Genomic DNA, 27,868 nt, shown 5'->3' on the forward strand with positions numbered 1-27,868 from the left:
CTGTGTAATAAAACATAATTAATATCACTCTTTACATTATTGAAATGATAGTTACACCCTGAAAACAGGTACATCCTGAAAATCAGCAATTAACAAATTTACAACAGCAGCTGCCTGAAAAGCTGTATTTACATACTTTCTGAAAGTCAGACCACATACTATGCAATTTTCAGATCAAATAAACTATGTAGTTATTGCTCAGTAACTAGTCACAATACAGACATTTAAAAAAAAGAATATAAAAAACCACACTCTCAAGTCAAGACACTATTAAAAAGGCATCAAATGAAAAACAGTGAGACACAGAAAATGATGATGGAATTTATTTTGAGATAGACACTGAATTTGAGTGTTTTCATGTGAACACAAAGTCTAAGCTTCCATTTTCACTGAGACATATAGACTCAAGAGGGTCAGTGAAGCCTGAAGAATTATTAGCCACACAGCTGTTACTATAATTTATTTTAGAATGAGCTAAGCAGATCTCTAGGCTCCACTCAACACAGATTTAAGAATCCCACTCTAGATCTACAGACTTGGCACACAGGATTAAGAAGGGAGAAAAATGGAAGATTTAGTGGTTAAGAATGAACAATGACAAAAAAAAGCAAAAAAATACAAAAAGAAGGTCCAAAAATGACATGAAAGATGAAGCAATTTTGGAGAGAGTAAAAAAACCCAAAATGTGAGTCTTCTATAAAATCAGTAAGATGAAATCTATGAAATAAGAACCGAATCACCCAGTCAAGCGAATCATGAGAGAAAAACATTGTAATTAATTTTGTTACCCAATGAATAACCAAAAACTATAGGTTACAGCAAAAACCTCTGTGTTAACACCAAAATAAACAGCAGCAATATGTGACATTGACAATAGAAGGATTATGCAATGTCTTGAATAAAAAAGCCCATCAATTTAACAGTTATGAGAGTTTACTTGCAGTATGATAATAAAGGCAGTTGCTGAATTCATCTAAAATATAAAATTAGTATATTTCTTACAGTCCTATTTAAGAATAAGCTTACAAATAATTTAAAGTAATGATATAACAATATATAATTCTCCACTCTCCTGAAGAAACTGCTAATTTAACTTCAACTACTCAGAAAAAAGCTAAGAATTGTTAATTGATTTTTTAGTAAGATGGAAAAACAAAAGCTATATGAGAAAGAATTAGTTACTTTGACTTTTATTAAAGAGTAAATCAAGTTTGTGTTATCCATGTTCCTGTAATTGTCAATTGTAGGAACATTTTTGTATTTTTGACAGTTCTTTCAAAACACTCATTGAGAAAAATAAATTTTACCTTCTGAAGAAAGTAGCTCTGAAAGTTCATGAAGTTGTTGGTCTTCACAATGTTTGGACAAGTCTTACAACAAAACATTCGTGTAAAGAGTGACTTCATGGCTGGTGGTCCTGTCCATGTACTTACCATGGAATTTGCAATCTGAATAAGTAGGGGGAAGGGAAATTGCATTAACATGACCACTGCAAGTTTAGTTTGGCTGTAGAAAAATACACATTTCCCACAATCAAAAAGGATAATTGCCAAGAACATTCTCTCCTTTAAATGGTTACTTACTGTCATGAGTGTATTATCCTATATTAGCTAAGTTTTCACTGTCATCCTCAATATATCTTATCTACATTAAAGGTAAATTTTATGAAATGGTTCCATTTGGAAGTCATCTGCAACTAACTATCCTTCCACGATAAACTTCTGTTCTTAATTATTTTCTCTGTTATATACTTTAGATGAAAATTCTGTGTTTACTAAGTCAAATTCTCTGACTCTACGGAAGCCAGTGATGGAAGAGGATTTTGCAATACTGACTTCCCAAATTCACCCTGCCAGTAACCTGAGCCTAGACTTTAAAACAGGCCTCAGCACCCTAAGAATAAAAGACCACCCCTAAAGTTAAAGACAAGGCAGCTCCCTCTAACTTTAATTGTCATTTACTAAAAGACTGTGCACTGAGAACAATTTTTTCTATACTCTGCTTTGGTGTAAGACAGTTAAGGTTCCACAAAGACAAAACTGCTTTTTGTGCCTTCCCAGCATCCTGGGTTTTATACATTTGCTGTATGGAGCACTGAAAGCCTGCAGACAAAACCACCTGTGCCTGCTAATGGACAACCTGCCTGGTGTGTGTGTGCACAAATGGGATCAATGCACCTACAGTGTACCAGGAATTCCCATTGTTACAGACCCATGACAAATAAATAAAAATCTGTTCTTACAAAGAAAAACCTGAATCTGATGATTTCCTTCTAAATTATGTTGCTTCTTTCAAAGGCTATTACACAGGCAGCAAGTGAAGGAAGAGCAAGAGCTTATCTGAACATGCACAGCAATGCACTTCACCATTGCTGTTGTGGAAGAGTGGTGCTTTATAACTAAAAGCCATTCTTCCACTAAGCCAGGCTTCAAAGGAAAGTCAGAGAGCAGAAATACTGCAATTGCTCTTCCCTTTGCAGTAGCTGAAGGGTTTGAACTAAAGATGCAGGTACAGCTTTTTCTGAAAGATACAGTAGCTTCCTGCAGAGGAAAATTAATCCCAAAGACTGCTTAGAAACCATGATAAAGAACTTAAAACTACAAATATGAAATTTATGTAGCAATGTCCAATAAAATTCAATCCAAAATATCAAAGTGTACTATGCTTATAAGATATTCACTATTCCATTCATATCAGGGTGTAAATTTTAAAATATTAACATCTTATTGTAAGCATTTAAGTTCACAAAGTCTGTAGATAGAAATAACTATTTTCAATTAAAACCAACAGTAGTTAAATCATCATCTTTTCAGTATTTTTTTGGTCTTATGTGTTGTGACTCAATTAGAATTTCTCTTTATTGACAGAATCTGATTTTTCTGCTTATTCTACTGAGACATTACACATTCTGAACTAAATGTAACTGCACATATCCCATACAGTAGCACAAATGAACCTGTCTTGCATTATTCCTACTTAAAAAGGCAGGAGGCACACTCCATTTCTGGATTATTCAATTCAATACAGGATAAAAATGCAGACTAAGGCATGACCCTCATGCACATTTATGGAACTCCTCAACATTTGGGGGAGAGAAGTTTGTGATAATAATGTTCCTATTGCAAAGCCTGTAACATATCACCTACACTGCAGTGGATCTGAACTGGGAAATCTGCCTGTGTGCCCTCAGGAATTAAGACTGTCACTTTATTTTCTCCTTTGTCTGTATGGTTATTTGTCCTGAAAGCCCCAGCACAGTGTGTGTGCACACATCCACACACATCTTTTAGTTTATCAATGAGGATTTAATGTGTCACCTGGATACTTCACTGCTGAGAGACTGGAGTCCTGTTTTACCATGAAGTACACCAAAAGAGTGCAGCAAATTCAGTTTGATAATTGCATTGTCACATATTATTTGTCTGTATCAACATGAGTACACCAACAATATTTGACATCAGTAACTTCAACCCAGCTAGAAACTGTAAATCAACAAAAAAGAACCCTCCTCCTCAATAATTACAAGGGACTTGGCTTTTTTCAATAAAAATACAAATCCTGAATATTTACAACCTGAGAAAATTACATTCAATGACAACAGGAAATTATTCTTATTAATGTTCTGATCCTGGAATCAGCAATAAAATGTATTACACTTTCCTCCCAGGTAACTTACATAAACATATCTACAGCTTTGTCCTGCCAGGCTCCTTCACCTTGATTAAATGTCACTTTTTGCTTGCCTTATCTTTTTTTCTGCAAGTCAATCACCTTATCCATAGACCCAAGATTTTCCATACAATTACAACTGAACAAAACTGGCAATCATTATCTGCAGCCCAATTGCCTAAGAAGTTGGAGTAAAGACAGCAAAAACTATAGCATTTAAATGTTGCAACAACTGCTCTTTTAATATTTACTTGTGGAATATACACTATTAGATATTGCAAGTAAATTTGTTATGAAAAGCACATATTTTAAGTCAGATACTGGCAGCACCAATACTACAACATACACTGTCAGTTTCACATCAGTGTTTTGAAATATTAAAGCAGTTTGTCAAAAACACTGGGATTTGATATTCAAAATAAGGCTGAAGGCTTTATTTCTGTAGGGGAACTAAATTATTCCCAGCAGGTACACAGCAAAAAGCAAGCTGTATGTCAATAATCTGAACTCTACAAATTGTCAATCAATATGTCTTCTTGTCCATAGAAGTCATCCCTATGCCATTTTAGAAATTCTTCTTCTGTGTTTCTACCCACATGGTGCAAAATTAGGGGTGTACTAATTTTCATTCTTACTGTTAATTTTATGCCTAAGGGAAAAAAAGATCTTCCCTTTTCAAGGCAATTACTTGGCTTTTTAGTATTTAATTGCAGCCCAACTTGATGCTTATTTTGTGACCCTATTCAATCTGAAATGCTACAGAGTAGCAATCTGCAGTCCAATTAGAAAAAGATGAATTTCAGCACTTCAGAGTTCTCAACAGACTGGCCAAGGAACTGCCCACTAAAATAATAAAAAATATACTTTGGTTCTGAAAAACATTAAACAGAAGTCTTTTATTTCTGCCACTTAATGAAATCTGGAAAAATCCCTTGTGGTTTTCATGTCTGACATCTCAATTTTGACAATTACGAAAGCCTTCTGCAGTCTCCATTTACAGACTAAAATAATACAACTTTCCTTTCACATCGGTCATGTTAAAAATACTTGGCAAATACATTTAAGAATCGAAATATCAATCCTGTTTAGGAACTGTGATGAGTTTTGACCCATTTTCAGCCATTCACAAAGTCTAGTGGATTTCCTCTCTTACTCCCATCCACACAGCCTCACCTTTGCAAGGCAGAAGCAGGCCAGCATTCTCACCCGGTAGAAACATTGTTCCTGTTCCAGGATGTCAGTCAGGGCCAGCCGGGATGCAGGAGTAGGGAACTTTTCCAATGCCAGGATAGCTTCTTCCTGTGCCACCACATCCCTCTCATACCGCAGCTGATACTGCCACATGAAATCAGACTGCTCAAACTCCACCTTCCTCAGCACCGACATATCGGGATCTATTCTTATCCAGAGCAAGGGGGAATCAGCACTAAGACAGACAGAAAAAACATTAACAGCTCACAAAACGTCAAGGGTATAGAAATTCTAAAGATACTCTAACCACTTATGAGTTATTTGTGAAGTATTTAAATTCAAAGAACCATAACAAAATACAGGTTAGAAAGAACCTAGACTTTTGAAAGTCTCCTGCTCCAATCTCCTGCTTCTACAGCCTCCCAGGGCAATCTGTCCAAACCTCTGATACACCAAAATTAATACAGTGCTATGGTATTTTTAACCCACACATCTTTGTTTATGGTAAACTACTGTATGATCTCAGTATATTTAATTCTATTTGCTCAGATGCTACAGTTTTCCTAACTGATAAACCTTTTAAAGGTTAAGACTACCAAAAAAAAAAATCCAAGAAAGAAAATCAGGGTTTTTTTAATCAATATATGTGAAACTCCTTTACAACCACTCAGATGCTATGATGTTGAAAGCTTATATGGGTAACCATGAAAATGATGATAAAAATCAGGATTAAAGTTATATTACAGATAAAATGACTCTGTTGTATTCCTCCCAAACAAACATTTTGCACTTTAGTATTCACACAACACCATGACTGCAGAAGTAATTTGCTGGGAACAACAAGCACAAACTATGCAATACATTCTCTTACTCATTATTCCACATAAAAATCACAAAACCAAAACAGTGACATGGCATTAGGAGAGAGTTTGGACTGATGAAAAGAGCATCATTATATATGTGCATTTCTGCATATTTTTGTAAAAAAAACCTAGAATAACTAGAATTACCATCAAGTAGCTGGAGAAGAAACAACAGTGAAAGAGTGTATACACAAGATTTAGAAAATAGAATGTGTATTATCATACATGCTTGAGGAGCAGAGGAGACCAAACTGGATAGCAGAATGACCACACCACAGATCTGGTTATCAGATAAAGTGCAGGTGTTTGGCATAAAATCCCATCCCAACTCAAAAGTCTCGTTCTAGGATCACTGAAGTGTCAGCTCAGGGTAACACAGCAGGGACCTGAGCCTAACTGATCAAAAATACTCACAAATATTTAGGGTAATTATCCTTCAATACAATTCAACTACTCATATGTAAACTGTCATATGGAAACAACAGCAATGACTTGCTCAATGTAAATAGGCCTTACAAAGTTTTTTCTCATCATGTGTAAGATGAGGTTAAATTTATGAGCATCTGCAACACTTTCAAGGTGACAAGCAATCTATCTATCCTTCAAAGAGACATCACTGGCTTTCAAGAGCAGATTATTTACTTCCCTCAGCCATAAAACAAGGTGCCAACACCTTCACAGTTTCTGAGGGCCCCACTGGCTCCAAGTCAAGAAGGTAAGGCAGGTATTTACACTGGGCAACAATTTGCTTCCAAAGAGCTTAACAGTTCCAACTGAAATTAATTGTCCATGTGGATTTCAGTGTGGAGCACTTTATCATTATTTTTAATCTAGAGCAATTGTTTTGTAATTACAGATTTCAGGAATTTGTGTGCATTAGTGGCAGTTAAATGGTTTTCATCAAGACCCAACAATATTTGCTCTCACTTTGTTTCAAACAAATTCTTGTTTACCTCTTACCTATATAGTCAGCTGAAAGGTATCACTGGAAATGTGTTAGTCAGGTAATTTATTATCACCACACCATGCCCAAGGTATTCTATAAAATCTGATTATATTTGTTAACCCATACATTTTACACTTCCCCAGCATTTCCCCAGCTACAGCAGAAAAGACAAAGAAATGTGGGATAGCCTTCAAAGTTGTCAGTCATGTAACAAAGTACAACTTTATTATCCAATCCTTCAACATGGCATGCTTTAGACAAGGGGAAGATGGCTCAGACCCACACTGAGAAACTCCAACAAGCCAACTTACTCCATAGCAGAAAGGTCCATGTCCACCTCTTCTCCATTCATCAGTGGAATCTTTTTCTTCTTATTTCTATTAAAAAAGAGGAAAAAAGTATTACTTACCAGACTGGCAAATATATGTTTATAAATTAAGACTGTATAAATACTCTTGTGTATTTTACCACACAAGAACATAATGCTCTCTCCAGCAAAAAATATTCACAAATTTGAGCTATGCAACCATCTCTACAATTTTTACTCCCACTATTTTTGCAATTACATATAAGCACAAAAAAAAGTTTGACAAGTAGAATTCAAAGTAATCATTGAAATGCATTAGAAGATGGAGAGATCCTATGTGGGAAGTATGTCACTTTTCTTGTTCCTTAGGTTTAACCTAACAGTCCCAGCATCCCTTCACTTGAGGCACTCCTCTGGTCTACATTTGTCTTCCCTCTAATTTGTGATTGCCATTCAAAAGAATTTTGAATTCAATTCATTCTAGCTAAATTAGGTCTTCATAAAACTTTTACAAAATAATTTGTAATTAAGAACTGTGTAAGCTTTCTTGCTGTCCTTAAACAGAAAGAAATTTCCCACTTACATCACAGGTAAATCTTGTTTAGTAAGATTAAGAAGAAGCATACATTTATCATCAAATGCCCTGTATGTTTTCATAAATCCAAAGTAATAATACCTGCAAATAGTATTTTAGCTCTTACCTTCTGCTTTTAGAATGGCAAGGTATATCATGCTTAAGACTGTTCTCTTCAATCTGCAATGTATGGTTGAATGAGCCATCAAGTTCTTGCACGGTCACTTTAAGAGGACCCTTCAAGTTCACAAGATTTTGTTATTAATATTAAACTTATCATTAATGTATACATCAAATTTTTACATGCAGGTAAAATATAGAAAATGGAACTTACCACATATTTCTGAGTCCCAGGAGATGTGTAATCTTGTTTTATTTCCAATTCCAACACGTTCCGTTTTCTATTAAATGCAAAGCTACCATAAAATTTTACCACTCCACTCTGATCCCTAATAAACAGTATAGGAATTCTAATGCCCAATGCAACAGTTACAAAAAACCATAATTCTCAATTCTTAACACTTGCTTTATGCTTCTTTATTCCTAGAATTTCCCATTCCAAAAAAATCTGGAAATGAAATCACTCATACACATTCACAAAATTCTGGGGTTTTACATTCTTTAAATTTTTTTTCTTTTAATAATTTTTTAATGTCCAATCATGTCTCTTGTGGAAAAAAACTGAAGTGTAATAAAAACTACCTATACAAAGAAATTAGTTATGAGAAACTATTCTGAACTCCACTACATCCAACGTCCTTGGCATGCTCTCAGAAAAAGTAATTGTGTAAGACTTCAGAAATTTCAATATGGTTTTACTATGTATTTTAGTTAAATAAAACTAAGAGGGAAATGTACACATTAGTTTCTGCTTTCTACCCACACTACATTTAACTCCATTATTTTATTGCTCTCCTTCAAACTGGGTCATGTGATCATTCACCTTTGTGTGTATATGAGTTCACATATGTGTGAGAATATACAACATAAATGACAAAAGTAACAATCTCACTCTAAATTTTTGCCCAAGCAATGATTTCTTCAAGACAACTTCTGTGAATAATTTCATCATTCATTTCTCTATGACAGCCATTACTACACTTTACTTACAGTAAACAAAAACACTAAACTGAAGCATTTTAGTCTAATGCTCTCTCACATGTCTCTGACAATACGAGACAAAAGCAAGGGACAAAAATCTATTATTTTGTGTCCCAACATTTAAGGGAGGAGTTTTCACAAAGACACTTCTTATTGTACAGGGGTTATTAACTTTCCTCCCAAAACTTGGCCATTTTGCTAAATACCTCAGACTGGTAATGTTCATGGAGGCTGTCTTCATGAAGCTCTGGGACTTTGTGATCAGGTACAGTTTAAGAGATTTTTAGTGGTTTCTTCAGCACAAAGTTTACACTCAGAATCAACACTGCCCTTGCTAATTGCATAAGACAGCACTAGTTAATAGCAGTAAGATCTCCTCTCAAACAACATAAAGACCTGCTGTGATCTTACAAGATCACAAAATCCATTTTCACAGGAATAGCAGTGTTTGAAGCATGGTAGGGAGGTTGCAATCATAAGATTAAATACAAGTTACAGTTAACACGATCAACCCTGGGGCCAAGGTATGGAGAAGGTGAAAAAATCCCCAAATGTGTAGTTAAGATTCACCCAGCTCAGATAGTAATGCTGACATTTAGGTGTAGCTGCAGTTTGAACAAAGAGCTCCTATTTTTCTTAAGTGCTTGGCATAGCCAAGTAAGGAAATTAGAATAATGTGTATTTATACTTTATGAACACTTCTGATGCATGCAAAATACTAATCTCTCAAATTACTCTATAAATACTAATTGTACTTTTTTTAAATTGTGCTTTTTAGTTAAGATATTGAGATGCATGAATGCTGTTAAATCAGCTCAAATTAAATACCTATTTTTGTTGTCTGTTACAACAGCAAGGTATGCTTTTGCTGCAGTCATGTACAATTCTAGCCTGGAGTCACAATAAACAAAACTAACAATTAAAACTGTTAAATGGAGCCACTTCAAATTTCCCCTCACAGCAATTCAAAACAAGAAACTCTGTTTCTTGACTAATATCACTTAAATTTGAAGAATCAACATACAGAGGTTTATTTTACCTGAAACTGTGCTATTAACACAAGCCACCAAGCTATTAAAGTATATTGTAAACTAACAGCCTGTGCTTTAGGTTACTTATTTCATGCTGATTTACTGGAAATCACATATTAATATGCACCAGACTATAGCATTTTCCATGTCCGACTTCTGCATATTTCTATGGGCAGTGTCCTCTGGAATCCTTTTAGTATAATTTGGCCTTAAATTCCAGCAGAGTTCCTGTGCTTCCTTCAAAGGAAAACTTAAAATAATGAAATCCCTTCTAGTAAAGGACATGCAAAGAAGACAGCATAGTTCAAAGGACTATGAAAAGATTGTGAACTTGTGGCTCACATATATATGTAATTCACAGAATAATGTACTAAACTGTTTTATGTAAAGACATTTCATACTCTTCTTCACATTCCTTTCACAGTGCCAATATAAAACCAATTCATTCTCCATATTAACAATCCAGACCAAGAATAAAAAGGATACACCCATTGCTTTATTAAAGGTTGGATGTCTTTGCCTGAGACATTTGAGATAGATTTCAAAAACCCAGATGTGGAAACCAACATCTGACTCCACATGTGTGACTGGAACTTCTGAGATGAAGCAGTACTGGCCAGACTCAACAACTTGTTGAAAACCTAAAGCGATAAAAAGTTATTACTTTCCCTAAAGTAATATAAACTTTATAACCTAATATAACTAATATAACTTAGATATAAAATAAGCTTTTCTGTTAAGTTTCAGTTGAATTGCAACTAAAGGCCTATCAGCTCACTTTCTGATAACTGCCTTAAAAAAAAGATTTTCGAAATCAAGCTATTATGGGAAATTACTTGCTTGACCATATCAGCAATTTTCAGTCCAAATGTATCTTCCTCCAAGTTACCCATCCATATGCATATACAAAATCCTTTACAAGATCATCAACTTAGAAAAATTATCTACAGTAAAAGAAATCACTGACTACATCTCCTTTTCCAGAAATTAAACATTCATCAGATTCTCTGCAGTATTTTCAACCTGACAACTGCCTATAATAGCTCTAGCACAACACAGATGTTTTCCTTAAAAAATAACCCCAAACCAAGGAAAAAAACCTCAATCCCTCAAAAACCTAAAGCTGATATAAAAATATCATTAATTTTTAATTGTTTATTTGTATCACCCTATTCTTTCTAAGGTATGTTAACAAACATTATTAGTGAAGAAGAGAAACTACAGTTCTGCTGAAGTTCAGTAATTCAGAATAAAATTACAATCTTCTATTCAATGCTTCTTCTAATATAAGCATCTAAGTTTCATCTAGCACTGAAAACTTTATATAAGGAGAGAGCTGCATTATCATTATTGTCATTGTTTATAATTATATTAGCTGACAGCAACACCAGTCAGGAACAGTAAAACAGGCTCTCAGTGTTAACAACAAATCAAAATAACCCAAACCAATGAAACACCTTGAGATTAAAGAGAATATGCAGCAGATAAAAAGTAAGTTATGCCATAAGAATAACAGCTAACCTTATCCTAATCCAAATGATCAACTGCTAAAACTGAAACTACAAATGGAATCTAATGATGACCTTCTCTGCTCCTCTCTGAACTCTATTTAATGAAGATAAATAAAATTGAAGACAAAGAGTTTTTTATATTCCACATAACCATCTAAACACCTACCTGTAACATGAACTCCATGCTAATTCTGTTCTCAATCAGTCTCATAACAAGATGTGCTTTACACTGGAACATAGTGTAATATTCCCAGGACAGCGTATGAGGGTGTTTGATTGAAAAATGCAAATGTGAAGCAGGGCTGAAAAAAACCAAAAAACAACATATATGTTGTTTATTGAATGAAACTTAAAATGTACCCCAGCAACCAAGCTTAGAGCTGCACCAACAATTACTTAGGATTTCTTGTACTGCTTTAGTTACAAATTATGGCAGACTTACAAAGATCACTCCTTGTCCAGAGAGGTAACAAGAGTGTATGTACCTGGCAGGCAGCAACACTGTACAGAGACCAATGGCCAATGACAGCTGCTGTGCAGTGCTGTAGAAACAGTGGAAGCACCAACAAACTGAGCAAGGAACCTGTGACTGAGTCTGGAAATTACTTATGAATCAGCAATCCTCCTGCTCCACTTCCATTTAAGAATGACTGTATACAGTAAATATTTTACATTTAAATAAATAGTTGTTGCAATTCAAGAAAAGTAGGAGGAGTTTTTTACCATTCACAGAATGCTTTCATGGGATGAGTCTAAGGAATTTTTCCTTTTATTTTAGTTAGCAATTTTATATTTCATTATTTTGGCAAACTTGGTATCTTCTAAATTAGGTAACGTGTCAAAGAAGACTAGGCAGGTAATATTTAATCCTCGAGAAAAATAAGACTTTTTTGCCTCCTTTTAAGGAGACTCTTATTTGAGAAGTAGAAATTATTAATAGTTTGACCTAATTTTATTGATGAACCAAGTTTGTTGTCAACTGTATGTTGCTCTGCTATGGTTTTTTTTTTTTAGTATTTTAGTATCTTTCACAGGAGTGAGTTTTCCTTGAAAGAATAACAAACATCTGAAGAAACCAGGTTTTCTGAGGTTCACTAGCAAGTGTTCCAGCAAGACATTATCAGCATTTAGCTCCTTATCTGCAGCCCTTAGTATTTCTGATGGCAAGAACCATCAGCTGCAATACCTTAATAACTTTAATAACTTTTCTATCCTTCTACTTGCTGGGAGAATCCCTTGACTTTGCTCATGATTATCTGTTTAAACATCTTAAGAAGATACAAAAAGAGAAGTATTTCTATTTTTAAGCAAGTATTATCCTCCTTAGGTACAGCAATTTTGTGGAAAAGAAGTACATAGTTTAACTCCTTGTTTGTAGCTGATAAGCAGTTGCTGAAGTTCCCCTTATCACAGTTCTCCTGTTATTCTGGATACTTCCCTATTCCGAGGTAGGGAAGGATTAGCAATCATGAAAGAATTGAAATTCAAGGAGGAAACTGAGGTTATGGCTTAGACATTATATAATAATTTGGTCTCAGAATAAAAACTATTTATCCAACTTCAAATTATACAGTTGATTGACTTTAGTAAAATTCTTTTCTTGCAAATTACAACGAGCCAGGACCCACAATCCCAAGATCCCTTTTTAAATTTACTAAGTGTTGATTGATTTTGGTACTGGATACATTATTTAACTGCAAAACAAGCTGAGACAAATTTGCATTTGACAGTCATATTTTGTAGCTCCTTCAATATTAATACATTTCTTAATAATACAGATTATATTTTTTTCCAATCATTATAATTCCACAGCTTTCATTGAATTGGCACCAAAACATATTGGTTAAAATTACCAATATGGATGTAGAACCTTTTTTGAAACAGAAAGCGCACCAGATTTTCCACAGAATTTTGTAATGCTCATGCTCTTGAACACAGTCCAGCCATTCAATGTAAACCTGGTTAGTAAGATTCTTCCATACAAAATATATCTACATAAATTTCTAGAAGTTTTTAATTTTTTACAGTAGGGTGGTAGCAGCATAATCAAAGGCTGAAGAAAACCACAGTCTGAGAGAGGAAGGCAAAAGATGAAAAGATTATACAGAAAGCTTTGTTCTGAAGCTTTCATGCATACAGCAGTTAATCTGCAGTTTTCTTCCCTTCATTGTCCCAGGCTCTGGGATTTTGTCTTTTAGAATAAGCACTCTGGAGTGTAGTGTTTGTGCTACACCAGACATAAACAGGAAGAATCTGAGACCTTTGTTTTGCACACAAATTAATTCATGTGTCTGAAACAAGTTGGGTTTTTGTTTTTTTTTCCTTTGATGATTCATTATGGTATTTTACTTCTAGTTTAGCTGAAAAATGAGATTATTACTTAAGACAAATTTTCTTCATATTATTATTAATTGGAACTGCTATGCTGCAAATGCATTTGTCAGAAAACTGTATCATAACAAGCAAAAGAAAGAAATGAAATGCATACAATATACTGGAGAAAAATGTTCTAGGCCCCATTATGAAAATACCTTCCTTAAATACAAATTATCTCCCAGAGTCAGGAACATATCCATAATTTACATACAAGGGAACTCTGCAGTCTACAAAGAAGAGCAAGTTGTAATCCATATTTTAGTGATGCTGTGGTTATTACTAACAAGCTGTTATACAATGAAGTAGTAAAATAACTGTGAAAACAGTTTCCAACAATATATCACAGCAAGAAAACAGAACTTTAAGAGCATTAGGACAAGATTTTGTCAATTATTTGTCTCCAAATCTAGACTAAATATAGTAAAACTAATAAATTAGCAGTTAGAGATTTTGATTTTAGTGAATTTCCTTCTTTAAAAATGTGCCCCTTATGTCTAGTTTCATCTGATCTTATTCTTGTGAATTTAGTGATTTTCACAATTCATTCAGTTATAAATCCAGAGTTTTAACTTTAAATTAACTAAAACTGGATTTGCACACAATCAAATGCAAAAGAACCACTACTACAGGCAATTTTGGTTGTATTTTCATAATACAAGGGCTTCTGCTACAGTAAAGAACAGAAGCTGACGTAACAGTCCACCCACACAGGCTCAACCTTGCAATTGTGCACATGCTGCTTGTGCATTTCCAAAAAGCAACTCCTTGTGAGGCTGTGTTATAATGAGATCAATTCATGCAAGAAAAGAAAAACCCAGCCAAACCTTGTCACTGAAACCCATATCAACTTACTGATCTGACATGTTGCAGTATTTTTCTATCTCCAGTATTTAGTACTACTCAGTGGGTAGTTCTGGAGTATTACCAGAGAAAGAAGGGGAATCATTCTAAGCCAGATATACTGAAGCTACAATTATAGGGAAAATAAAAATCCAGCCAGTTCACATTGGTAGCTAATAGTACTTCACAGATTACTGATCTAATACTTTTCTACCTCCAACATACCAGGAAATCTCAGTCTAAGACTACAAGGTGATATCGGAGAGCAGAAAGAAAAAAGGGCAAAGAAATAGAAAACTAATGATAGCATAAAAAAGCCTGAAAATTACTAACCACTCCAAAAACAGCTCATGTCAAAATCCTGGCTCCATGTTCTCTCTTACCCTCTTACTAAAAAGCAGTTTCATAACAGCATTAAGAACACTCATTATACTTCATTTCCTTTGAGATTCAAATTGAAAGAAAAATAAAACAACAGGTATTACAATATACTCAAGATGTACTTTATGAGACTGGTAATACATGCCTTGGGCAGCTCAAGATCTTCAGTCTTTGGCCTTGTGCTCCACAACACACCCAAGGCATACATTAATAACCCCATAAAAACATACCCAGCAATGACTTGCAGATTAAATAAACATACTTGTCTTTCTCTTTTCCTCCTCCAAATATTGGATGCAGTAAAACTCCTCCAGTCTTCAGCTCGTATGCCACGATTTGATCTAACTCCTAAGAACAACATATGTAAGTCAGCAATTATTTAAAGACAGAAAAGCTTTCAATATTGTTCAAGTCATACCTCCTAATAAGCTTATTTCCAAAGGGAGAAATATTTTAAAATCAGGGATGATCTTCAAAAGACAAACAACAATAAAACAGTAGAAATTAGCAGTTTATACTTGTTCAGGGGCTGAAGATGGGGTAATCCCCAACAGTGCTGAACTACATTATAACCAGAGTATTTTTATTCAATAAATAAGTTGTCTTTGACCAAAGAAATAGATGTGATTAGCATTTCATGCAATGGAAAACAGCTACAGACACACACACACAGAGATAAATATAATGTACTAAATATAGATATAAATAAATAAATAAATATTTATGTCTGGCCCAAGCTCTGCACTGAATCTGAACTTGTCCAGGTTAACAGGAATACTTTAAGGCAGGATGCTGGTAAGAGCTCACTGTCACCCAAAAGTCAACATGAATCAAATTGTGTCAGCTTAAGCACAGGAAACAGAAACTGATGCCTGTGTGCAACCCAGGGTTAAAGATTTTCCAAATATTTTTATGTATTGAGATTATTGATACATATCAACTTTGACACTTTCATATATTGGTAATACATTTGAAAAAGGGCAAAAGTGCAGAACTGGAGGCTGTGACAGTAGCACCTCTCAAATCTACATGGACACCTTTAGTTTAGTGTGGACAGACAGGGAACAACATGAGCAACTTTGCTGCAGACAGCAGTGAAATCTTACAACAAACCTCCATCTAGTTCTGCTGCTCTCTGCAACAGCCACAGCTTCAGCACAGACAATACAAGACTGGTGAACTGAAGCATTAGGCAGAGAAGGACTTGGTATTGGGTCCCCAGGTGAATAAGGGATGTACACAGAACAAGTGGTGTTAGGATTTACTTTTTGGAATAGAGAGAGTAAGAAAATGTGATGAGAGAAAGAAGATACATATCTTTTTGTGAATAAATGTTACTGGTAAAGAATGAGAAGTCACAGCTGCTATTACTAGAAAGTACCTGTCTCAAAGATTACATCTGGGAATGCAAGCTACAGACAGAAATTTATTTTCCAAAAAAAGAACTCCCTTTAAACAGGGATTTTTTTACTGTTTAATTATTTCATGTAGTACTTCAAAGACACTAAAAGATACCTGAATCACCACTGATCCAAGCTAATACTGGAGCCTTTCAGAGCTGTACAGACAGCCATGACAGCATAATAAATTCACCAAATACAAATCTTTATGAATCCTACATTCTATTCTAAGTATTCCAAAAGAAGTAGCTTTTTTGACTCTTTTTTTTTTTTTGTTCAGGAGTCCAAACAAAAGAGGAAAATTAATTGCATGGAGAGACAACAACAATTATTATTCATTATTCATATAACAGTCACAAAAATCTATTTTGGTTTGTACATTCAGTGTTCTTCCTTGCAGCAAGTAGTAAAAATATTTTAGCTCTGAAGTTTGTCACTACTGAAAAGGTCTTTAGATTGCAATGCAAAGCTATATTATATTCTGGCTTTATATTTCTTTGATGCAAAGTGTCTGAAAGGTATAAAAAATGCTGTGATGTTACCTGTTTAATCCAGTGACGATACTCATTTACACCAAAGGTTTTTTTCATCCAAAGGCCATAAATGTAACCAGAGATTCCCTTCAGCACCCATTCATCTGACCTATCATAAGAAAGAAATTATATCACTTTAGAGGATGTTTTGTAAGAGATGGTATTTTTGACTAGCTCAAAAATAGCCACAAATTTCAAGAGGTTGTATAACATCTCTAAGTCAACAGAAGTCTGATGAGCTGTGAACCAATTTATGGAACTTGGCACCTGGATGGGACCAATGAAACTGAAAAGTCAGTGAAAACTGAACTTTTACCACAGAAATCCAGATTTAAATATGAAACCAAACTAGTTTAGCTAAAACAATAATAATAAACAGGTGGAAATGGACATTAAAGCAACTGCTAATCTATGTGATCTTAATTTCTTGATAAACAACTCAATGCAGTGCAGAAGATTTAGACAACAATAGGCTATCTCACAATTTGGTGGAAACCCTTTCAAACACATCTTCTGTAAGTGATGCTCTAATAGAGAAAAAATACACAAAAACTCATCATGAACTTGAACCTTAAACAGAAAAATTACATTGTACACAGGGTATGATGAAGTAAATAGGACAAGAACATAGGAAAATTGAGTGATTATGAAGGATGCAAAAAATTGCCTTCATCACAGAAGTGGGCTAGAAATAAAGAAGAGAGCCAGAGAAACTACAACAATACAAACATCAATTTAAGAACATGTTGATTTTCGTTGTTTTTAAGATAAGGTTGCTCTGGGACATACACTTTTGCCATAAAAAAAAGTAATGGGTTACTTTATTTATTGGGTCCCCAATAAATAAAGTGTATGTCAAAGGATTTAATATAAATACTGATCAGAACTGCCAGAATCATTTTGGGGGGGGTTGTTTCTGAGACATGGGGTTACAGCTACCTTAGCAGGAATTTTCCTACTTGACACTAATTTCTGCATTCTCCTTAACTATTTAGTTCTTAATTTATTAGTTCTGTGCTCTACAAGTACTTGCATGCAGGTTATACTTCATCATCCAAAATATCTAACAGAAATTGACTGACAATGCAAAAGAGTTACCTTTCTATAATTTTTAGATGCCAAAACACTACAACATTCAGGAAGATATATTTAATCTGTACAGTCTTTGGAACTTTTATCTCTTACATTCTCCTTTCAAAACAACAATAAATGCTAATGGATTTTCATTTATTGAGTTGGGTTTATTACTCTTACTTTTTTTTCTCATTTTTGCCTTCTTCTACAATTACTGTTTTACTTATTTTTCTGATAAAACGGAATTTGTGAATTAAAATTTGAGCTTCCTAGATCCTCCCCATTTTCTGGAGAATACTATGGTAAAATACTTACCAGGACATTCTGGATATGAAACATCCAAAGAACTGCTGGGCCAGGGCCTGTGCCAAGCATCTCCTTGTCAGTGGAGTTTCATCTATAATCATTGCACTGTGCAAGAGATTTGTGCTGGACCCCCATAAAAAAAAACCAAACACACAACATGAGTACTGGCTCCAAAGAAACACAAGAGCCTTAAAACAAAACAAGTAAAATAATTTCTTCAATGTTTTTTCAATGAGTTAATAACATCTTTTAATTTTTTTTATTTTTTAATAATCTTAATGCAAGCAGATCTCTTGCTATTATAATGTATACATAACTCTCTGTGTAGAATCTAAGTAGTTTAACTGGTGAAACTCTCTTGGATTCTTGATAACCTATTTCAGCTGGAGAAAAATAAAACACAATCAAACTTCTGCACTTAAATGAGATTAAATACTTCATGCATGGCATTTCTACTTCAGAAGGAAAACCACTGCCAGTGTTTTCTTAAAGTAAATCCAACATCTTTACAAGAGATAAAAATGGAAATGGTGTTAAAAGCCTGTAATGTCAATAAAAATAAGACTTTTCAAACTAGAAAGCTCAAGCCTTTCTTTTTTAGGCAAACTAGAAAACCAAAACTCAGACTACAAAAATAACTAGATATTCACATATTTCCCAACAGTCTTGGATCTAGAGCTTCCAGCCCATGGATTTAGGTGCAATTTTCTCAAACACTAACCTGAAAATACTCATGGATGCATAAGCAGCTACTTCAACATAAGCTTCATCTATAAAAACCGTCTTGAAGCAGGAGTAAGGATAGCGGCAGGTAAGAATCTCCTCATAAAATTCAAACACCTCATGAAGGTAGGATGTGGTGTGTTTGAGCAATGGCAGAAGCTGTGGTAAGCAAAAGTGAGTCACCTACAAACAAAGGAAAATTTGTTACAAGACTATGAATATATTTAAATACATAAATATCAAGTATATTGTATGTCAGGGAAGAAACCCAATTTGAACTGAATTTTCCCCATAAATTCAGACATAAATGGAATTGCTGATTATTTAAAGGCTTTTTTGGAGATAAATTTAAATACAGGCATTACTAGACAAGCTTTATGATACAACTGTACTGATGGTTGATCTAGAAATATTTGGACTAATATATACTGACTATATATATATATAATATATACTGATTATTACCTCGTGCATGTATGGATCAACAAGGATTTCAAAAGGTCCAATTGCCAAGGAGATGTTAGAAGCTGCAGTTGGAATAGTCAACATGTAATGAAAAGTCTTCTTTCTCATATCATGGGTGTATACAGTTTCCACCAAATCTCCATTTGAAACAGCCACCATTGCAGCATCTACAGTATACTCAAGTTTCCAGGTACACAACTCAGAATATGAATCCACACAAGGAAACCAAAACCTAGGAAAGTTAGGATTGGGGGAAAAATAGTTAACAATTATACTTAACAATCATCTTTTTCACAGGTTATTTTTCTTTCAAGTTCCAAACTATACCCCTAAATACTTTAAGAATATATGAATGTTGACATACTGACTCCTACAATACATTAACTTTATAAAGCTTTAAAATTTTTTTTTTGTTTTTACCTCCAACTGAGCTCTAAAGACTAGACATTCTAATTACTACTTCACACTGGTAAGCTCCTTTCAAGCACAAATTAAGTTTTAGTATTTTTTAATCTTAAAAGAATCCAAATAAATTGTTTTTATGTCCTACACTTGGAGAATAAATAGAAAACACAAATCTAACACTCATAGAGTTTTCTTACCTTGTAGAATTTTGATAACCACATGAAAAGACATGAGCCCCTCTTTCTGCCATGTTGCCCTCCATGTTGGGTACCACAAAATGAAGGCCTCCCTTTGGCTGGTCCAGAGAAAAATTTATATGCACCTTCAGGACTTTTAATTCTGCAGCAGAAATACCAAAACTGGAGTAAGTATAAAGATCTCACATGAAAGTAATTTCAGAATAGTAACTCAGTTTTGGACTCTAGGTCTTTGAAGATTATGTGATAACTTCATTCTCATGGACTCTCAAGTTCACTTCCAAAATACAGCTCAAAGCTTAGAAAACTGAGACCTCCCTAAGCACAACTTACAGGAGATTTATTTATAAGAATCTTTATTAATTAATAAAAACTGCAATTGGAGTCACATTTCATCTTCCAATTCCCCAACAGTAAAGCATATTTATACAGACTACACCCTAACCATCATCTCCTTGGCACCCTGCTGAAAAAATTTTCTCCAAGATCTCTATGAAGCAGGCACATTCTTAAATGAGATATTACTGTAATTTGCAGTTGCTTAAAATCTCTTATTATAGTTAACACTTTTCTTATAACTTAAGTGTCTTCATTTTGGTTTAGTTTCACAGAAATCTCACCTATGAATAGACAGTCAAGAAAAGAAATTCAAGCATATGCTGAAATTTATCCCACAAGTATCACCTTTTGGCACTCCAACTTTGAAAAGTGAAGCTGTACATGTTTGAATATTTTCCCTTCTAGGCTTGCACCTAAGGCAACAGGAACTTAAAAACTAAAATAAACAAAAATGTCTTTCCCATTAAGGTGCACCTGACAATACTGCATGACTCAACCTCATGATACAGTTTTATTATTCTCTCAGAGGTCTCATAATCCATGAGAAAAACTGATAAAGCCATGAAAGAAATAATACAAGAAACTAGTAAGATCCCTATAAGAAAATAATCAACACTGGAGAATAACTTACTAAAACAGTTACTTGTTGCAGGATCTAGTATGCCAGTTTTTAAAGGAGTCTACTTTCATTACCAAATCCATTTTAAAATGACCATTCCTCAAGGTGAGATGGCATAAAATTAGTAAAGCTTTGTAAAAAGATGTATATAACTACATCTTTGTAAATTATTTTATTTGCTGGATCATATATATTGTAAGCAGCTTCAATATCACAATTTAGCTCCCAGTACACTCAATTATTCCCACTTCCTCAAGTATTCTCCAGGGGTCATGACCACCCAAGAGTATGTTTGGATATAGTGTCAAGAAACCTTGCAACACTTCATATTACCAAAAAGCAGAAGTATTTTTCAGAGTTCAAGTGGAGAGGAAAAAGGAAACAGTAATCAAAAATTAATAAAATAATGTAGCACTACTTCTGTTTCTTCAAAGCTACTATCTTCCTAAGCAAAATTGTAGTTGACAGCTCTGACATCCTAAATGAATTTTTCAGTCTGGTCTCTTTACCATCAACATGTTTCCACAGCTCTGAGGGAACCTTAATGCAGAGTTCTCCATTTCCAGCATCTGGGTCCACAGCACTGACAGCAGCAGCATAGGCATTGGAGAAATAGTTGAGATTCCTCCTGTCAGAAATAGCCAGTTAATTCTTAAAGTACAGCTGTGCTGAAGCACAAAAAGCAACTTTGCAAATTAAGACAATTTCTATATTGAATTTCAAGGTGCATGGACAACCAAGTGTTTTGTTTTGTTTCTAAAGGAATGGAAGAGAAAAGGAATAAAGATTAGATTTCAACAACCAGAACTTAACTTCTGCAAGAGCCATATTTTATCTGTGATCAAAAAAACTTAAGCAGTAATAACTCTCAATAAACTGAGAAATGTTCAGTTCTTTTATTGCCAATAAGAGCAATAACTACATTTATTGGAACAGAAATTTAAAATTCTGGACTTTGGATGAAGTTTTTATGTTTATTCAAAAGCTCTGTGTTGAAGATTTGCTTCCTCATATACTGCAGTTTTGCTCTTATCTTGCTTTGCCAAAGGTAAGATTTTAGCTTGACAATGGCATCTTAGTTTAACCCATTTAGCTTGATGTATAGCATTAGGAGTTTTTTAATGCACTTGCAAGTAACACATAAAATATTATATGTTAAGAGTTTTGGCCTAATACACAAACACAGAAATATGTGCTATACTTTCTAGATTTTAGTTATATTTGAAACATTCTTTTTTAAAGATAACCCTTATTTATTTAAGATGCAAACACAGTGTTTTGTAATCAGATTTGAACAACTATGTATCAGTTGCTCATTAACTGCTCACTTCATTACAAAGTCTCCTATCATTACTTCAGTTATGACCTAGATTAATTGCTTTCTACTGAAATGAGCAGGAACAAGCATATTTCTTCTGCTAAAGTACTTAAGAGGATGATGTTACCTTATTTAATGTGATCATATTTAGCTACTGGACAATGACCAGTCAAGTTGAAAAACAACCCTGCTTTTACAGCTTCTTTATTTTTTAAAAATGGATTTCTAAACTGTTTAATGCATGGAAGTAAAATCTTTCTTAATTCTAATTCTCCAGAACACACAGTTTTTCAAAAGTTTTCACAACCATACCTGAAGAGAAAGTGTTTGACTAACTTATCATCTTTCCCACAAAATTGAGAGGTACTGCTGATGAATCCAAGCACTGTGGAAGCAGGGCACAATCAAGCAGTCACAGAATCACAGAGCCACAGAACACTCTGGGTTGGAAGGGACCTTCAAAGGTTCTCTAGCCCAACTTTCCTTGGGGAGGACAGGGACATCTTGTACCAGATAATGTGGCTCAGAGTCCTGTCCAACCAGACCTTCAGTGTTTCCAGGGATGAGGCATTTACCACCTCTCTGGGAAACCAGTTCCAGGGTTTCATTGCCCTCACAGTAAGAGAGCTCTTCCTGGCACCCAGTCTAAATCTACCCTCTTGAAGTTTAAAACCATTACCCTTTGTAGGACTACTGTAGCATGACCTACTAAAAAGTCTGCCCCATCCTCTTTATAAAGCCTCTCTAAGCATTGAAAGGTTGCAATAAGATCTTCCCAGAGCTGTATCTTCTCTGGGCTGAACAACCCCAACTCTCTCAGCCTTTCCCCACAGACAGATGCTCCATCCCTCTTACCATCCTGGATCTGCCCAAGAGGTCCAAGACCTTCTGTGCTGAGGACTCAGAGCTGGAAGTGTTGCTGCAGGTGGGGTCTCACAAGGCTGGAGTCCCCACCCTCACCCTGCTGCCTGCACTGCTGGGGATGCAGCCCAGGACACTGCTGGCTTTTTGGGGTGCAAATGCACATTGCCAGCTCAGGCTAAGCCTCTCAGCCACCAGCACCTTGAAGTCTCTCTCTGCAGGGCTGCCTGCAATCCCTTCATCCTCCAGCCTGTACTGACACTGGGGGCTGTCCTGACCCAGGAGCATGATTACTGCACCACTATTAACTTCTGGCTGGGGACTCCACCTTCCATGGAATCTGAAGTCCACACAAAGCAGACATGATCTCATTTCAGGATTTTGCTCTCATCTAACCACCCTCTGTTCACCACCCACAGAGAAAACAACCCAAATTACTGTACCCTACTTGGAAGAACAAAGTGTAATTAACCATGACACCAGCACCATTCCATAAGTCTAGGTATGTCAAACACCATGCTTAATATTCTGAGTCTCCCACATACAAAAATCTTTGCTAAAACACAGAAATATATTGAGAACATATTTTCACATAGTTCTTCATCTTTGGCAATAATAGTGCACAAATTCCCTGGCACCACTACCAAGACTAAGAATATCAGGAGCAGCAACCTTTTCTACTTTGCTTGGAAGATTCTGAAAATTGGACATGAGTAGTAAATGGGACCATTTCAGTAGAGAAACACACAAATCTCAAGTTTTAATATATTTTTCTTTGCCTTTTTCACAGTTAACTGTACCTTTGTGCAAGACATAATGCCAACAAGATTTTAAAGGAAAAGGCTGAGCTTGTACCCTGGAATATAGTATAACTTCAGGTATGGCTCCAGAACAATCCCCACTTAAACTCCAGCTGATGTGCTTTCTCCTATCCCCATTCATGTGCTCTACTACCTCACTAACTAAAGAGATTCCTGTTCATATGGTCACGTATGGATGCAGCTGAAAGTGTCAAATGGGAAAATAAGTCATTTCTTTCTGATCAGGCAGCTTTTAGTTGATTCATTTCCTTGATCTGTCACACTGAGGGGACAAAGAACCTCGCTAAGCAAAGTTGCTTTAAGTTGTCCCTCAAATGGCACCCTAGAAAGGCAAGTAACACCACTGGAAAATCTCTATTTAAAAAGAGACTAAGTAATCAAAAAAAAGCTATCAACAGAAAACCACAGTAACATTCTGTTAGACTCTGAAGTCCAAAGTGTTTAATTTTACTCCAACTGTTTTTGCAAATTGACTGTTACTGATAGGGATCCCTTTCCTACACATCAGTGAGAATCTGTTCAAACTTTGAGGATTGTGATGAGCTTGTGGCTACACTTCAAACGTCACTGGGTTCACAAACAGGAAAACATTATGATTTTACATCAAAGAAGGTAGACTCCAGAGTTTAACGTTTTATGGAAAATAAGTCTATTCTTGTATTTCTATTTTTCTGAAGTGTTCCAGTTCAAATGGGTGATTCATTGTAAAAGGAATCCATTAAAGACGTAGTAGTACCACAGATTAATCTTTTTATAGGTTGAACTATTCTCAATAAACTGAATATGGCTATTTTAAGAAAAACTGAGCACATGCCAAAAGTTACAGCCCAAGGAACAATGATAAATTTTCCTAATGCTAAGTGTAGAATGACAATGAAAAACAAATGTGTATTTGTGCATTTTTTTTCCCCAGTAGAGATACATTTTGTTATCAGAATTCACCTTGGGCTGTTAACTACAGCCCAAAGAATGCAGCTTGAGAGACTGTAAAGAAGCAATTCTGCAGAGACTTATTTTTTAAAACTACTAACTGATCTCAAACTTTGCACAGCTTTTCCCACTAGTAGCTGCAGCAGTGCTACAAGTCTATAGTAGTTTACAGTCTATAAACCACTGTTTTCCTACAGTACTTAACTTCAACTTTTCAAAGTAAGTTCTTTGCTCTACGTGTAATTCATTGCTCTTCACTACCTTTAATTCATTACTATTTTACTTTGCTTCCCATATAGAATAAGCACTTGATACTGGAGTACATACAAGATATCCCACTTAAAATATATAAGACATATAGGTCATTTATTAATAGGGTAATGATTTGAATCTGTCATGATGAAAAATCTGATTTTTATTCCTTGTCAAGTTTAAGGACTTGGTCATCTCTTTTCAAAAGTGCTCTGCACCTTTGTGTCACAGCCTAGGAATTCTCCCATTTAGTGCTTCCACTGAAACTACCACGTGCCACTCTATCTCTCTACCCTCTCCTGTGGTGGGAGAATTGGAGCCACAAAAGGTAGATATTATAGATTGAGACAAGAACAATTTACCAGAGACAGCAATGAAATAAGACAGTAACAGCAACAATACCAATGACATCGTGTATGAGAAAAGAGGTGAATGAAGCCCTGAAGGCTACCACATTGCTCTCTCACAGCTTACTGCTGCTTGCAAACAAAGCAACAGTGCAATCAGAGGACATCAAAACATCTTGATATTTGTAATGCTTAAATGCTACAGTCTTCAAGCTAAAAAAAAGACAAATGAACCAGCATTGCACAGGAAAGCATTATGTGCACATTAGCTAACTATGCAAAAACACAGCTTCCTTTATACAGAAATAATAGCAAAATGCAACAGCTTCTCCCTAGCTAGTGTCCTAATTATCCCACAAACATGAAGCATGTAAGCAGCACAGTGGGATCATCACAAACTTCACCTATCAGAGATCAAACTACTGCACCCAAACTCCAAACTTTTGCTGCACCTATTTAACAGTTTACAATCTCAACCATAAGATTTAAAAAAAAAAAAATCTCTTTTGCCAATTTAAATAAATAGGGCTGAGATACAAGCAATTGTCTCAGTATTCAGAATATGCACTGGGATTTCTACATAGAATGTAGAAGGATAGCCCAGAAAAAGCAAATTCATTTCTCTTATACTGACAGAATCAAGAAAACAACAATTTACAAGAAAGATGAAGAGGATAAGACAAAAACTTTAACAGCCCTGAAACATGACCAAAATAGACATTCCCCAACACTATATGCAGTCTTCACAAGATTTGAAACTCTTCTCAAAAGCAGGAGCAAAATGGGATTCTGTGCCAGCCTGTGTACACACAGTAAAGCAATGTGAATTATTTCATACCTTACACCACTGTTCAGGTGTTTGCTGGGTCAGGAAGGAAGGGACTCCATTATCTAAGTTCCTCCATCTATTCTGACATGAAAATGCCATGTTGTCCTGAAGCCTCCAGAGGAAATTACAAGATAGAAGTCCAACTTTATTTCTAGATAAACCTTTAAACACTCTCTTACCTGAAGTTATGGTTTAGGACTAATGGATAAATTTGCTATGGCATCAAAGTTAAAAATATATTCAATGTGCTAATGAATGGCTTCGAACCTTTCCTACAAATTTCACTGATTCTTAATTACCTTTTCAGTAAATGTTTTTCTGATATTCAGAAATACATGAAAATACATGACTGAAAAAATTGCTTCATCCTCTGCAACACTAAATGTGAAATGACAAACACCATGTGTCAATGATTTTTTTTTCCTCAAAGATGCTAAAACCCAAAAGTACTATTTGAACTGAAAACAAGTTGAATATTTCAATTCAGAACACGAAGAGGTGCCCTGACAGATCTCACCAAGAAGTAGCAAAGAACATCATAGTGAAACAGACAGAATTGTGTCATATGTAAAGCTGAATTTCTCAACCCTCTTTTAACTGTTTCCTTGCATGCCAAAATGTGCACAACATAACAGTGAACCATTTCTCAATTTCCTACCAGCAAACATAACCTTTCAAGTCAGAGATGCTGTAGCAAGTTTCCTAATTTTTACTCCATACAGAGTATGGGAGTAAGGGAGTAAGAAATCTTCAGATTATTTTAACTTTGCTAAAAAGGTAGAAAATCGTCCATTAAATTAACAACTTTTTAAATACTTATGCCCCAGATAGGCTATTTGGAAAAAAATTCTCTACAGAAAAGAATGTAAAGGTTGGAACAGACTCCCAGGAAAGTGATGGAGTCACCATTCCTGAAAGTGTTTAAAAAAAAAGGTGGACATGGCACCTGAAGACATGATTTAATGGTCATGGTGGTGCTGGGTTGACAGTTGTACTTATGGATAATGATCTTATGGGTCTTTTCCAATTTCAATGCTTCTATGATTTCAAGTGTTCTTTTAGAAAACAACATCTAAGAAACTAAAAGCATTATAAAAACAACATTCAGTGTTTGTATATACAGTCTTATAACTCGAGCTTATATTTGCTACACACGACAGGGAAAAGGAAAGACTGAAAAAAATTATTTTGAGTAAACAGGTTGCCAAGAAACATCTTAATTTCCCATTTACTAGTTCAACAGACTATTTAAGAAAACTGTGCAAAAGGTAATTATTCCTGTAAGATCAGAAAGAAACTATCATGTCTCATCTGTGTACCTTTTAAAATAATTGCTGCAGCTAGTTCAGCTGCAAGGGTACAAAGGACATCATCACTAAACTTGCCACAACAAATGAGAACTTGGAAGAGATGACCAGATGATGAGACATAAAGACAACTATAAAGCACTGTTTCTAGAAACAGTTCTTTGTACAGAAGGGCAGAGAAAAACACACTGACTGGTTGGTTTTTTTTTGAGGTTGTAATTCTAGAGTTTTTAGATTTCTAGTATTTCTGCCTGCAATCCTGCCTAAAGAGCAGAGATGCTATATTTAACTACCCAATTCTGACCAGATATTTCAATGGAACAATACATCTAACTTCATCTACTATTTTATA

General features: G+C 35.0%; 1 protein-coding gene across 3 annotated transcripts in view; it reads right to left on the reverse strand.

Moving 5' to 3' along the window:
- TAF2 (TATA-box binding protein associated factor 2) overlaps window positions 1-27,868 on the reverse strand; it is a 58,865-nt gene that overhangs the window by 26,648 nt on the left and 4,349 nt on the right. For all 3 annotated transcript variants that reach the window (XM_079302978.1, XM_079302976.1, XM_079302977.1), the window contains exons 4-17: window positions 21,361-21,479; window positions 19,894-20,035; window positions 19,292-19,523; window positions 18,825-19,009; window positions 18,113-18,226; window positions 16,733-16,832; window positions 15,053-15,138; window positions 11,360-11,495; window positions 10,169-10,323; window positions 7,885-7,999; window positions 7,678-7,787; window positions 6,981-7,046; window positions 4,843-5,095; window positions 1,308-1,448 (exon numbers count right to left, since the gene is read on the reverse strand). In XM_079302978.1, the coding sequence (XP_079159104.1) occupies window positions 1,308-1,448; window positions 4,843-5,095; window positions 6,981-7,046; window positions 7,678-7,787; window positions 7,885-7,999; window positions 10,169-10,323; window positions 11,360-11,495; window positions 15,053-15,138; window positions 16,733-16,832; window positions 18,113-18,226; window positions 18,825-19,009; window positions 19,292-19,523; window positions 19,894-20,035; window positions 21,361-21,479 (1,954 nt within the window). The remainder of the gene's footprint in view (window positions 1-1,307; window positions 1,449-4,842; window positions 5,096-6,980; window positions 7,047-7,677; window positions 7,788-7,884; window positions 8,000-10,168; window positions 10,324-11,359; window positions 11,496-15,052; window positions 15,139-16,732; window positions 16,833-18,112; window positions 18,227-18,824; window positions 19,010-19,291; window positions 19,524-19,893; window positions 20,036-21,360; window positions 21,480-27,868) is intronic.

This window comes from Erithacus rubecula (genome assembly GCF_903797595.1).
Source record: "Erithacus rubecula genome assembly, chromosome: 3".
In the NCBI taxonomy this organism is placed as follows: domain Eukaryota; kingdom Metazoa; phylum Chordata; class Aves; order Passeriformes; family Muscicapidae; genus Erithacus; species Erithacus rubecula.